The sequence below is a fragment of the Perognathus longimembris genome, chromosome 17, assembly GCF_023159225.1.
Source record: "Perognathus longimembris pacificus isolate PPM17 chromosome 17, ASM2315922v1, whole genome shotgun sequence".
NCBI lineage: Eukaryota > Metazoa > Chordata > Mammalia > Rodentia > Heteromyidae > Perognathus > Perognathus longimembris.
This window is the reverse complement of record NC_063177.1, coordinates 43,325,748-43,340,764: the sequence shown is the minus strand read 5'-3', so window position 1 is coordinate 43,340,764 and position 15,017 is coordinate 43,325,748. Positions and strand designations below refer to the sequence as shown.

Below are 15,017 nucleotides of genomic sequence, written 5' to 3'. Positions count from 1 at the left end.
TTGCCATAGATGACCTTTCTATGTTGAGGCACATTCTATAATTTGTTGAGAATTTTTGTCAAATTTTTTTTCTGCATCTGTGGGATGACCTTACAGTTTTTTGTTTTCATTCTGTTAATGGTGTATCACATTGATAGATTTGCATATGTTGAGTATTTTTATATCCTTGGAATAAATCCCACTTAATCGTATTAATGTTCTATTGTATTCAGCAGTCAGCTGATGTTTTGGGGGGATTTCTGCATCTATATTTCATCAGGAACTTGGCCTGTATTACTTTTATTTTTTTGATTATGTCTTTGACTGGTCTTGGTATCAGGAAAATTCTAACCTTGATGAATTTGGATTTTTTTTTTTTTTTTGCCAGTCCTGGGCCTTGAACTCAGGGCCTGAGCACTGTCCCTGGCTTCTTTTTGCTCAAGGCTAGCACTCTGCCACTTGAGTCACAGTGCCACTTCTGGCCATTTTCTGTATATGTGGTGCTGGGGAATCGAACCCAGGGCTTCAAGTATACGAGGCAAGCGCTCTTGCCACTAGGCCATATCCCCAGCCCCATAACCTTGATGAATTTGGAAATGTTCCCTCTTGGGTTCCATTTTTATGGACTTTCTTTTCCAATTTCTTCTCTTTTTGGAAATGAAGAAAAACTAAGTTGAGCAGTGCATGGTGGTATGTATCTGTAATATCACTTACTTGGGAGGTTGAGAAAGGAGAATCATAGTTTGAAGCAAGCTTAGAAAAAAGTTACTATGTGCCCATCTCAAAAACAAGCCAGGTGTGGTGGATGTATGTCTGCAATCCCAGCTACATGGGAGGCAAGAAGTAGGAAAATGAAAAAAACAAAGCTAAAGAAAGCAAAAGGACTGGAGATGTGGCTCAAGTGGTAGAGTGCTTTTTTTAGCAAGCAATAAGGACAAGAGTTTAATCCTTAGTACTACAAAACTGGCCTGAATTTAATCTCTTTTAGGTACAATATTCTTGGGTCTTAATTTTTATGTCCATTCACCCATACTACATTGTTTGATTAGAAAATTTAAGCCATTTACATTCAAGGTAGTTATTAAAAGGAGCTACTACTATTATTTTGCAATTTGTTTTTTAATTAATATTTCAAATGTTTCTGTTATCTGATGTAACTGTGGCATTAACACATTTTACAACGGGCTAGAAAGGCAGGGATGACATGGGAGAGAACCTATAAACCTGCCCTTTATGTCTCAGATCTCTTTTTTTACAAAAAATGTTTTTCCTCTCTGAAAATATTTAGTAAAACTTGAGACTGGGGAAAATCTAATTCATGTAGTAGGATTTAATACATTATTCCTGGTTATGAAAGTCCCATTTTGGTTAAATTTATTTATAGATACTACATAGTTATTATTACAAAATAGGACATTTTCTACTTATATTTCTACTTGGTTATTTCTAGCTTAAAGAAAAAATTTGAGTTGTTTTTTATGATTGACTGCATTTCATAGAAGCACCTGAACCAAAATGGTTTTAATATGTTTTGTTTGGTTTCTTTCCTGCACTGTTTATATACACAGCCATATAATCTAACTAAAGGTTGTATTGCTTCTTTTCTAAAATTATATTATCAAGCCTGACATTGGTGGCTCACACCTGTAATCCTAGCTATGCAGGGGGCTGAGATTTAAGAATTGTGGTTCAAAGCCAGACTGGGAATACTGTGAGATTCTTATTTCCAATTAACCACCAAAAGACCAGAAGTGGTGCTGTGGCTCAAGTGTGTGATAGAGTGCTAGCCTTGAGCATAAAGAGTCTCAGAGATGTTGTGCCCAGGCCCTGAGTTCAAGCCCGACAACTAAAATCAACAACAAAAATTATATTATCAAAATTTCTCATTGAAGTAGCTAGAATCTTAAAAACAGTGCTAAAGGCCAGCAATATTAAGGGGTGGTATTTATACTTTGATACTAATAATCAGATTCCCTAAGATTTTGAACATTTATCTCACCACTAACTAAATGCAGTTTTAGAAATTTTCAGCTTTGGAGACTAACAATAGTATCTATTATACATACCATCAGCTTGTAGATTTTCTCTTAGCTTTTCAAGTTCTTTTTCAGTAAGCTTGATACCTATGCTTTTTAAGACAGGCTTCAGTTTGATGATGTCAACTTTTCCTCCTTACAAAATACACAAAGGAACATTACGACTAAGAAGGATGGAAAACATGTTTGTGTTTTGGATGTTTTTAGTTAGTATTTATTTTAAGAAAAGAAACAACAAGAATACCATTCTATCTTTGTCTTAGTATTGCTGTTATTGGCTTTGAAAAGACTAATTTCTATTTGACTTTCCGAACAGGATATAAATCAACAATGGAAATGGAACCTATCTTCTTTCTTTTTCTTTTTTTTTCTTTTGCGAGTCCTAGGGCTTGAACTCTGGGCTTGGGAATTGTCCTTAAGCTTTTTTTTACTCAATGCAAGTGCTCTACCACTTGAGCCACAGTGCCACTTCTGGATTTATTTTTTTTTTTTTTTGGCCAGTCCTGGGCCTTGGACTCAGGGCCTAAGCACTGTCCCTGGCTTCTTCCCGCTCAAGGCTAGCACTCTGCCACTTGAGCCACAGCGCCGCTTCTGGCCGTTTTCTGTATATGTGGTGCTGGGGAATCGAACCTAGGGCCTCGTGTATCCGAGGCAGGCACTCTTGCCACTAGGCTATATCCCCAGCCCCACTTCTGGATTTATTGAATAGCTTATTGGGGGTAAGAGTCTTATGAGCTTTCCTGCCGGGCTAGCTTCAAACTGTGATCCTCAGATCTTAGCCTCCTGAGTAGCTAGGATTACGGGTGTGAGCTACCAGAACCTAGCAACAATCTATTTTCTTAAATTCTGTATTGGTTAAAAAGAAAACAAACCTACATAGCATAGAAGTTCCTAGAAGGATTTGGCTTAATGGCAACTGGACCTAGAAGCTATTCATTTTTAAAAATATTTCTAATGCGGGCTGGGGATATGGCCTAGTGGCAAGAGTGCCTGCCTCGGATACACGAGCCCTAGGTTCGATTCCCCAGCACCACATATACAGAAAACGGCCAGAAGCGGTGCTGTGGCTCAAGTGGCAGAGTGCTAGCCTTGAGCGGGAAGAAGCCAGGGACAGTGCTCAGGCCCTGAGTCCAAGGCCCAGGACTGGCAAAAAATATATATATATATATTTCTAATGTACAGTAAGGAATACTTATATTATTGCCAAACTCCCATATTGACTTTGTCTCTTACTGAACAATGCTCCTAAATATAGAAAAGGACACTAATCTTCCAATTTTGCTGTGTATATCTAGATATTACTTTCTCTTCTGGAAGTGAAATTTCAAGTATGGTGTTTCCTATGAAGATATAAGTATATACACTGTGTGTAAGTGCAACATAAGCATAAGAACAAAACTATAAAGTGGAGAAGTTAAAAAAAAATACAAAGCCTAAAGATTTCACATAGAACTGTAAGTATACTATAAGTTTTACTTACTTTTCAAAGATGTTATCTCCTTCAGTGCCCTAATTGGATGTACTCTTCCATCATCTATTTGAAAAAATGGGAGATGAATTTGTTTTTATAATACAGGTAAGGGAATTTATGAAAACAGAAGGCAAAACAACAAAGAAAGAAGATAGAATTGATCATTCAAGTTCAAGATCAATTAAGAATATTAAAAAAGTCCTAAAGACAGAAAAAAGAAAGGAATTGATTAAGACTCAGTAAAAGTTAATGCACTAAACAAAAAGAAAGGACTTATAAATACGAGTTGATTTCTTCAGGAGGAAAATAAGATGTAAACAATACCACTGATAACTATTAGGAACTGAGGAAAAGATAAACACAAATATAGTGAATAATGAATGAGAATGGAAAATAATTAAATACATAAATTAGAAATTATGTGGAATTGGAGGTGTGGCTCAAGTGGCAGAGTACCAGCCTACCAAAGGGGGAAAAAAAAGGAGAAAAAGCGAAACAAGAGGTTTGAGTTCCGAAGTCCAAGCCCCAGTACCAGCACAAAAAATGAAAATAATATTCCATATTCTATGCATGAATGCGTTCTGGAAAACTGTAGGACTTTCTAGTATCACATCACACCTGCTGTGGTTCGAGAGTGCTTGCCTAGCAAATTCAAGAGTCTAATTTCAATGTAGAGTGCCACCAAAATATATTACAAAATGACCTGGAGAAAAAATAGAAAGCTGATGCAATTCCTGGATGATATTATATTATTTTACACATTAGGATTCACGACACTTTTATCTGCATTGTGGATTATATTTTAATAAAGTCATCTCAACATGACAAGTCGTCACTGGAGATCTCAGTAATTCTCAAACCAGTATTTCTTTTTTTTTTTTCAGACTTTATAATTTCAGATTTACAGAAGGTTTCAAATATAAAACAAAAATTCTTATATATTCTTTACCCAGATTTCACAGGTATTAATACTTTACTAGGTTTATATTGTTTTATTAACTCATTTCAGCCTTACAATAAACCTAATCTAAAGAATTGATTAAAATCTGATCAACTGCTACTTTAATGCTATATAGCAATGAAGCATTAGGTTGTCATGTCATTGAAGTCATTTTTTTCTTTTTTCTTTTGCTGGTCCTGGGGTTTGAACTCAGGGCCTTGGTGCTATTCCAGATAATCTTTGTGCTCAAGGATAGCATTCTACCACTTGAGCCACATGCCACTTCTGGCTTTTGCTGAGTAGTTTGTTGGAGATAAGAGTCTCATAGTGTTTCCTGCCTGGGCTGGTTTCAAACCACAATCATCAGATCTCAGCCTCTTGAGTAGCTAGGATTACTGGTGTGAGCCACTAGTGCCCAGCTCATTGAAGTCTCTAAGAAGACATTAGGGTCAGGGTTTAATTCATAATTTTCACATTTGTAAGTACACTATTTATTTTGTAATTTATCTCTCAGTTTGGATGTGGGGCTGTTAGAAAAATAATTCAGAGCTTAAATTTCCTGTAATTTAAATTTCCATTATTTCCTTAATTTGTTGCCATTAAATTCTAAAGCCTTTGAATTTTACTCCCAGGGTTGTGAAATAATGTTAAGAAAGTTCCAGCAGAGCTGAAATGTATGATGTTGGGAGTGGGGAAGAAGTCATAGAGAGGGAAAGGAGACAAATGGAGAGAGGAAGGCTGGGAGAATATACTCAAAATATTCAATGTACATATGTGAGAACAGAACCAGGTAACTAGAGACCCCTTTTGTATAATTAAAGATAATAATAATAATAATAAATAAAGATAATAATAGTAAGGAAGAAGTATTTATAAGCTTACCACTAAGTGGCAGGGTTTTAATTAGCTTTGCATATTCCTTATCTGCAAGTTCAATTCCCATTTTTCGCAGTACATCTTCCAGGATTTTTATATCAACCTTGTCACCTAAAAAGTTAGTGACAGGTAAATGTGTTAATGATGCAACTGTATTATAGTGACTTGCAAAAACATAATGCAGTCCTTTTTCATTGTACTGTCTTTGGGGAGTTGGAATTTTAGTGATTCCTTCTATGGCAATATACAAAGTTTCTTTCTGAATTCTAGGAAAAAATAAATTTGGTTCCATTACTGTTGACAACCATATAGGTGGCTAATACAAAGACCTCCATAAAAATTGTCATATGATTTTTGTTAATACTGTTGACAATGTTAACTCTACTCCTTAAAAATTACCAGTGCCACTTTGTCTACCTCAAATTTCCCAAGGAGTAATATATTAGAAGAGTTCTACAGAACATAAGATTTCATACTATGGATTGAGTCCTATAGTTATTTTTGTAATTTTTTGCTTCATCTTCTCGAACTTTATGTAATCTAAGACAACGCTTTTTACTGAACACTGGGAACAGCAATGAGAGACAGGAATCATTGTGAAGTCTCAGTTTGTTAGTGGTATATCACTCACCTATGAAGTCTTTTGCTTCATCCATCACCTTCTTTACATCGATTTTCCCATCAACTGCAAGAAAACATATAGTAACACTGAACAGAACAAAATGAGCAAAAGAATTTAGTAGAAATTACTTACTGTAAAATTTACTTTCCCCTTCGTTATTGTGAGACAAATTAAAAGGTTTTAATTTCACAAATGTAGTTATGTTCACAATAGGACATCAACTTTTCTTGCTTTAAGATATTAAAATTTTCACTCGTGGGGGGAAGGGGGAATGAGGGACGAGGTAACAAACAGTACAAGAAATGTATCCAATGCCTAATGTATGAAACTGTCCTCTCTGTAATTCAGTTTGATAAAAAAATATATATATAATAAAAAAAGATATTAAAATTTTCAGCTGCTTTTTAGCATTTGGATCTTAGATGATTATTATTTTAGCTGGCTACTAAACAAAAAAGTATGTATCATATTTCAGTCTTTTTTTTTTTTTTGGCCAGTCCTAGGCCGTGAACTCAGGGCCTGAGCACTGTCCCTGGCTTCTTTTTTGCTCAAGGCTAGCACTCTGCCACTTGAGCCACAGCGCCACTTCTGGCCATTTTCTGTATATGTGGTGCGGAGGAATCGAATCCAGGGCCTCATGTATAGGAGGCAAGCACTCTTGCCACTAGGCCATATTCCCAGCCCCCATATTTCAGTCTTATTTTGGTAATACTGGGTTTTGATGAGATATTACTTAGTGGTAGGCAGGTGTTCTATCACTAAGCCATTTCTTTGGCCCTTTTGTATACTGGTTGTTTTTGAGATAGTCTTACTTCCTGCTCAGGAATGTGCATGGATTGTGGTCTACTTAAGGCTTCCTAAGCATATCTGAGATGACAAGCACATACCACCACACTCAGCTTCTCCCCTTGAGATTGACTTTTCTGCCTGGGTTGGCCTGAAACTCTCTCAGTGCCAGCCTGTTACTAAGCTTCAGATGACAGTTGTGTGCCACCAGGCCCAGCTACAGGTTGAGATGGAGTCTTGTGAACTTTTCTGCCCAGCCTGCCTTGAATTGCAGTTTTGCTATTCTAATCCTCCCAGGTAGCTAAGGGTACAAGCATAAGCTGTGGGCACTGGGTTTTATTTCATTATTTTAAGTTTTGAAGATTTCCATTCTTATAAAGTTGGCCCATACAACTTACACATTATTATAACTGAATAATTTTTGAATTACTTGTGGAGGTTATAAATGGGGTAAGATCATACTTGTGGTCAATAAAACCTGGCTATTTTATTTGGGAATCTTAGGAGACAGAATGTCAAACAAGCTGATCAGAATTACTGGTATGAGGAACTAAAGGTTGACCACTAACTATTTTAACTTTGCTTTCTATTTCAAAATGGCCAGAGGAAAAATAATTTCTGTGTAGTTAAAACAATTTTAAATGGAAGGTTTTTTTTCCCATTAGGTGTTTTTTGTTTGCCTATTGTAATTTTAATTCTCTTGTGTTCCACTGCCACTCTGTACCTTCTTCCACTTGTTTTCTTTTTCCTACCTCCTATTTGGCCCTTCAGTAGTCTCAGCGGCATTCTCAGCAACATGTAGAATTTTCAGTAAAAAGAAGTCACTAGGTTGATATAAACACCAAGAGAAGGGGTCTGTTCTTACTTTCTTCTTGAGTTCTTTTCAACGTTCTTCTAAGTGGCTCAGTGTCAGTAGCATTTTGAAGAGATTCAAATGTCTATCTACTGTATTTTCAGAGAGGCTTAAGGATAGGCCAGTATTGATTAATAACATAGCAACGATGGTGATTTAATTTGATCCTAACAAACTTCTGTAATTAGATGTTACTAATAGACCCTTTCAGAGATGAGGAAAATGGCACATAGAAACCTTAGCATGATACAACCATTAAGCAGAAAGGCCAGAATTCAAAACCAGGTATTCTGTCTCCAGTATCTGTGCTTCTAACCATTATGTTACCCTGATTGAATGGTAGTGCAGATGCTTACCACTAACTGGCAGACTCTGTTCCAGATCTTGAAGTTCTTCTGCTGTGAGGTCAATCCCCATGGTTCTCAGAACTGTGTCCAGTTTGCTGGCCTCAATTTTCCCTTCTAAGAAAGAAAGATAGTAAGAGTAAAGTACAGTAATTCTAAAATGTGGTAAAAATGGGTAATCCTTTTTTTATTTGCCAATTAATAGGGTGGCTGCTGTTAATGACTCAATGTTCAGATTGGTTGACTTTGGATATTAATTGAATTAAAGCAAGTCTTTTCTTTTTTAAAGGTACTGGTTTAGATTTTGTTTATTCCAACTTCTACCAAAATTTGGGAAGTTCCAAAGACTATGGAACTCTCCTCTAAAATTTGACATATAAAATTAAATAAGGATATATATTATATATTATATAAGTATATATACAGAGAGAGAGAGAGAGAGAAAGAGAGAGAGAGAAACAGGTAGTCAGTCATGGAGCTTGAGCTCTGGGCCTGGGTGTTGTCCCTGAGCTCTTCAGCTCAAGGCTAGTGATCTACCATTTGAATAGGGCCACTTCCAGTTTTCTGGTGGTTAACTGGAGATAAGAGTCTTACGGACATTCCTGCCCAGGCTGGCTTTGAACCATAATCTTCAGCTCTCAGCCTCCTGAGTAGCTAGTACTATACAGGTATGACCCACTGGTGCCCAGCAGAGTACAAATAAATAAATATTCATAAATAAAAAATTAACAAGTACCCACTTATTAAAATTAAGTGGTTTCTATTTAGAAGAGACACATGCATAGAAAGTAGACTAGAGGTTACTAGGAGTGGAAGGGTGAAGGGAATGAGTATTTACAGCCACAGAAATTCGGTCTGCAGTGATAAAAATGTTTTAGAGATGGGTAGGGGTAATGGTATCACAACACTGGAAATGAACTTAATATTACTAAAGTATATATTGAATGGTTGAAATTGTAATATTTTGTCATGTACATTTCTCCACAGCAAAAATAGTAAAGCATAGAGTACTCTATAGAAGAATCTTAAAGATAAGAGTTAGAGGTATAATATATAAAAGAAAGCAGGGGTTGTGTTTACATGTCTAGGAAATAAGTACAAATCACACTTTTCTTTTGGCTGGTCCTGGGGCTTAAACTCGGGGTCTGGGCTCACTAAACTCGGAGTCTGGACTCACTGTCACTGAGCTTTTGTGACCAAGGCTAGAACTCTACCACTTTGAGCCACAGCTCCACTTCGGCTTTTTTGGTAGCATTTTGGAAGTAAGTCTGGTGGACTAAGCTGGTTTTGAACCACAACCTCAGATTTCAGCCTCTTGAGAAGCTAGGATGACAGCATGAGACACCAGCATCTGGCTTCACAAAACCTTCAAATGTATTTGTTTCCATCTTACCTCCAAAAGTCTTTATACCTTCCAGCAATCTGTTCTGATAGATTATTTCATGAGCTGTAGGAAAAAGGACAATTCAGGTCAAAGGGAGGTAAGAGGTACCAAGATGAAATAAAAATAATTCCAGAAACAAGCAGGATTAGGTTACTTTTTTGACAAGCCTTTCCTTTGGGTATCAACTGGGACAAGATTTTTTTTTTCATAAAAGCACACAAATAAAAATTCCCTTTAAATTTAGGCATCATTGTAGAATTTTCAGTTGGGGCTAGATAATGTTTGCTTTGTGGGGATTGTCCTATTCATTGTAGGACAATATTAACCAATTACGTATATCCATTAGATATGTTATCCCCACCCTCACTGTGGTATTCAAAACGGTTTCTATTTTGTCAAAAGTCTTCTTGGAAGAAATATTGCCCCTAACTTGAAAAATCACTAGTAGAGTGACATTTTAACTACTTACCATGAATGGGCAACTTTTCCAATAGCTCCAAGCATTCCTTATCTGTAAGTTCTATTCCAATGTTTTCCAGAACATCTTTTACATCATGGATATTGATTTCCTCTCCTCCAAATAATAAAAAAAATCATAACATATATAAGAATTTTAAAAATTACTTGTATCTTTTCTTATGTAACATTGATCTCAAATTACTGAATCAAGAGCAAAACTCCAATATAAATACATATGAAATGTATCATAATCTGGCGGATACAACAATATAGTATGCAAGAAAATATAGTGATAAAGTGCTTACTGTAAATATGATCATCTACACTTACAATTTAGTCTGTATGCAATTCATGTTAGCCTTTTCATAATTTCCTATATCTTTATCAAAGCTTTATTTAATCTACAGTGCTATCCATACTAGTTGCAAAATATGTAATATACAACCTAGTAAAACAAGCTTGCTACCAATATTGTTCCTAAAATACAGATAATCTATATTTCAACTCTGTGAATTTAGATGTATCTCATTCATGAATAAAAAGGAAAATATGTCTTAAATAAATGAGTTATGATGAAGTTATCATTAAACATAATTTAGTATGAATTTATATCCTTAGATTCAAAGTATTTTTGACTTACCTATAATAGCTTTTACTTCATCTATTACCTCATTGAGATCAACCTTCCCATCCGCTAACAGAAAAAGGTACAATTAGATTATAAGTTTAAAGAAATGCATAAAGCTTTTACTTACAGCCCTCAGTAAAGTCTTCTCTTTTATTAATTTCCAAAGTCATATTTAGTTCATAATTACTAGATTTCATCCAATAAAATTAAATTCCAACTATTTCTGGGTTATATTAATCTTTAGGCTATAAAATGCTATAGTGCACCCAGTGCTAGTGGCTTATGCCTGTAATCCTAGTTACTCAGCAGACTGAGATCTGAAGATTGTTATTCAAAGCCAGCCCAGGCAGGAAAGTCAATGAGTGTCTTATCTCCAATTAACCACAAGAAAAGTAGTAGCAGCATTGTGGTTCAAAGTGATAGAGAGCTAGCCTTGAGCATAAAAGCTAAGGGACAGTGCCCATGCTCTGAGTTCGAGGCCCATGACTGATTAAAAAAAATTATATAGTGCTTCACAAGGACTACAAGATTTGATTTACACAGGTCATGAAGTCTCATATGTTTTCTTAATAAAATTTATCTTCATCTTTTCTTGAATAAATTTTAGTTCTTATGGCTAGCCAGAAACAATTATTTTTATATATTTGAGGCAGCTACTAAAGCATTCTGTTTTCTTCTTCATTAAAACATTTCTACTAGTATGGGGCTGGGGATATAGCCTAGTGGCAAGAGTGCCTGCCTCGGATACACGAGGCCCTAGGTTCGATTCCCCAGCACCACATATACAGAAAATGGCCAGAAGTGGCGCTGTGGCTCAAGTGGCAGAGTGCTAGCCTTGAGCAGGAAGAAGCCAGGGACAGTGCTCAGGCCCTGAGTCCAAGGCCCAGGACTGGCCAAAAAAAAAAAAAAAAAAAAACATTTCTACTAGTAATGCATTTATTAAATATGCAAAGTGTTGTTAATATAGTCCAAGTTATGCAATAGGCTTTTGGGATATGTGGCCAACTTTATTGTCTACCTATTAATCACCCTAGGAGTCATAACCATTTACTATTCCCTCCATTAACAATATTCAAACTTGCTAACTCTCCAGCACATTCCTCAGTCTGAGCCTATCATAATCCCTAGAAAGCCAATCATAAACTAAACTTAAAGCTAATAGAAAGCCACAGTAAAAGTAAGAGTATAGGAACATAGGGAAAAACTAGAAAACCAAAGGCCAAAAAGACCTATAAAATGGACAGTTAGGTAGCTTGATTTTAAAAGAGGGAGAGAAGAGACATAAAATACTAAAATCAGAAATAAAAACAAGAATATCACTTTAGATTGCACAGAAATAAAAGAATTATATGAGGATAGTATAACTACATAGTAATGAATTACATGAATCTAGATGAAGTGGACACATTCCTAAAATGTACCTACCAAAAATTATTCAAGAACACATGAACACCCCTTAAACTAGAAATTGAATCAATAATTTAAAACCTCTTAGCAATGAAAAACTCAGGCCAGATAGTTTCACTAATGAATTCTATCAACATTCAAAAAAGAATTAACACCATTTTTTCCTCAAACTTTTCCAAAGTAACAGGAAGAAACAATTCCAAACTCATTTTAATGTATTACTTTAATACTGAAGAAAGAATTAATGTAAACTCACTGCTTTAAAGAGAGCAGAAAGGTGGGGGCATAGCTCAAGTGTTAGTGCACCTGCTTATTAATCAAACGGCACTATATTCAAACCCCAGTACTGGGGGGGGGGGCGGGTGAAAGACACTGGGGATTCTTTTACTGGGGCTGTTGCTTATGGCTGGTGCTCTACCAAATGAGCCACACCTCTGGTCAGGCATTGTGCTGGTTAATTGGAGATGGAATATCATAGACTTTTCTGTTCAGGCTGATTTTGAATCAGAGTTCTCCAGGTATCAGCCTCCTGAGTAATTTATGATTACAGGAGTCACCACTGGTGCTGGGCTGACAATGGGAATTCTTAATTGTATAATGAAAATATTTAAGAACTAGAAGTAGCAGTTACACAATATTGAATGTTCTAGTACTATTAAATCATTTACCTTAAATGGTTAATGTCTTGTTATGTGAATAAATGACTTTCACTTCAGTTAAATAAAAATCTCCTAAGAGCAGATACCATTATGCAATGGTGAAACTTTGGAAACCTTTCTGTTAAAATATTAAGTGGATAAACATTCCTATTATTACCTCTACTATCCAACATTGCCCTGACATTTCTAGCTAACAAAATGTGAAAAGAAAAATAATGGGCTTAAAAATTACAGTAAAATTATGGACCAATAAAATAGTGTTAAAACAGAAATAGAGTCTAGCTTATATGTAAAAGTTTCCTTTACCAATCAGTTGGAAAAAGGCCTAATGAAAAACTGGTTATTTAGAAAAGGTTAGATCTTGGGGCTGGGGATATGGCCTAGTGGCAAGAGTGCTTGCCTCGTATACATGAGGCCCTGCGTTCAATTCCCCAGCAGCACATATACAGAAAATGGCCAGAAGTGGCGCTGTGGCTCAAGTGGCAGAGTGCTAGCCTTGAGCAAAAAGAAGCCAGGGACAGTGCTCAGGCCCTGAGTCCAAGCCCCAGGACTGGCAAAAAAAAAAGAAAAAAAAGAAAAGGTTAGATCTTGAACTCACAACAAAACCAAAATGAATTCCTTATCATTTTTAAAGGAATATGCCTAACATGTGAAAACAGAAGAAAGAAATTTATATAATTTGATAAAAAGGTAATTTTTTTTCTAGAGGGAAAGCAAATTAAAATAAAAATTATGAAAAATTTAACTCACTAAAATTAACAACTTATCTGAGAGATGATCATTTCAGTGGCGTGATATGCCACTGACTGGGAGGTGAGACTCTTGCATACATATATAATTTTTTAAAAAAAGACTGGCATATAAAACATAGGTAAACTGGGGCTGGGGATTTAGCTCAGTGGAAGAGCACCTGCCTGGAGAGTGCAAGGCCCCAAGTTTGATCCTCAACTCTGGAAAAAAAAAATCTATAAGAGCCCAAAACATAGGTAAGCTATATAGAAAGGCAATTCAAGTAGAGGACGTTTATATGATCTGAAAGGTTATAAAAAGAAAACCTCACTGGCAATTAGGAAATGAAAAATTTTAAATGAGATACTATTTCATATCAACCATATGAAAAATGTCTGACATCTTAAATATTAGTAAGAAGATCAAATCTACAAATACTAGTTGAATGGCATCTCTGGTGTAATAAGTCTCGGATAACAAGGGTTAGGAATAATTACAATTGTAAAAAACTGTCAGGAATGGGTTAAAAAATTTTAGGATGTCAAACTAAGTTTGAAACAAGAGTGAAGAAAAAGACACAGTGAAAGATGACTCTAGATTTCAGATCTATTATGACTGACTTGAGAAACAGAGGACACCCCTAGAATATGTGACAGTCTATTCAATTAAAATATAATGAATTTCTTTCTGGTCATGTTGAATTTCATAGTTCCCAGAGACATGAAAGTAGGGATATATTTAACAGATATTTGAATACAGCCCCTCTGAGGTTCCAGAAATATTGGGATATATTATATATTTCATGCTCACAGTTAACTGGAAGGTTCTCCGTCACACTGTCAAGTTCTTTTTCTGTGAGTTCAAATCCCATGCTCCCCAAAACTTTGTTTAGGTCGTTAACATTAACTACCACACCTTAGAAAAAGAGTAAATTCAAATAGACAAGTTAAATGACTTCAAATATAGTTCTGAACACATCTTACTTTATTTAAATAGTCATTATTACTTAAGAAATGTAATAAAGAAAGAATCATGAAAATAAGCTATACTAATGACTGAAAAAATCAGTGCCAAGTGATAAGAACCTGTTTCCTTAAACCTTGACCAGAGGATAAGGGAATATACAAGAACTTCGTAACTTTTCAACCAAAGCCAAAGTAACTAATCTTTCTGTTTCCTGAAAACTAGGTCATTTTGGTCACAGTCTCTGAGTTTACATGTCATAAATTTATAAAATAGCTCTATTGTATATAAACTTCTAATGAATCTTTTTAATATTTTATTAGTGTAATTTAATTGTACAAAGGAGTTTCATTGTGATTTTTCCATAAATGCATATAATGTACTTTGTCCAAAGTCACCGTATTATTCTTTCTTAATCTCCTTCTTTTGTCTCCTTTTGAATCAGTTTACATATATATGTATGTATACATATTTCCATGATATTCACTCCCATACCCTCTTCCTTTTCACCTCCTTACTTCTGCTCATCTCTGACCCTCCTCAATAGTTTTCCTTTTACAATCTTATTATATTCTTTTACAATCCCATAATAGTTTTATTATTACTTTAGGGGTGATATTTTTGACCTGGGAGAAGTAGCTACAAGTTTAATGTAACTGTGTCACACAGTTACTCCAGGGGTTGAGGACCCACAAGTCTTCACTGGAGATTTTTTTTTTTATTGGTACTTTTTTTTTTTGCCAGTCCTGGGCCTTGAACTCAGGGCCTGAGCACTGTCCCTGGCTTCTTTTTGCTCAAGGCTAGCACTCTGCCACTTGAGCCACAGCGCCACCTCTGGCCGTTTTCTATATATGTGGTGTTGAGGAATCTCGAACCCAGGG

General features: G+C 35.7%; 1 protein-coding gene across 2 annotated transcripts in view; it reads right to left on the bottom strand.

Annotated features, from left to right (window-relative positions):
* LOC125366510 overlaps positions 1-15,017 on the bottom strand; it is a 77,615-nt gene that overhangs the window by 24,126 nt on the left and 38,472 nt on the right. For both annotated transcript variants that reach the window (XM_048367261.1, XM_048367262.1), the window contains exons 26-33: positions 13,984-14,088; positions 10,391-10,444; positions 9,761-9,865; positions 9,301-9,354; positions 7,920-8,024; positions 5,934-5,987; positions 5,309-5,413; positions 3,496-3,549 (exon numbers count right to left, since the gene is read on the bottom strand). In XM_048367261.1, coding sequence (XP_048223218.1) covers positions 3,496-3,549; positions 5,309-5,413; positions 5,934-5,987; positions 7,920-8,024; positions 9,301-9,354; positions 9,761-9,865; positions 10,391-10,444; positions 13,984-14,088 — 636 coding nt within the window. The remainder of the gene's footprint in view (positions 1-3,495; positions 3,550-5,308; positions 5,414-5,933; positions 5,988-7,919; positions 8,025-9,300; positions 9,355-9,760; positions 9,866-10,390; positions 10,445-13,983; positions 14,089-15,017) is intronic.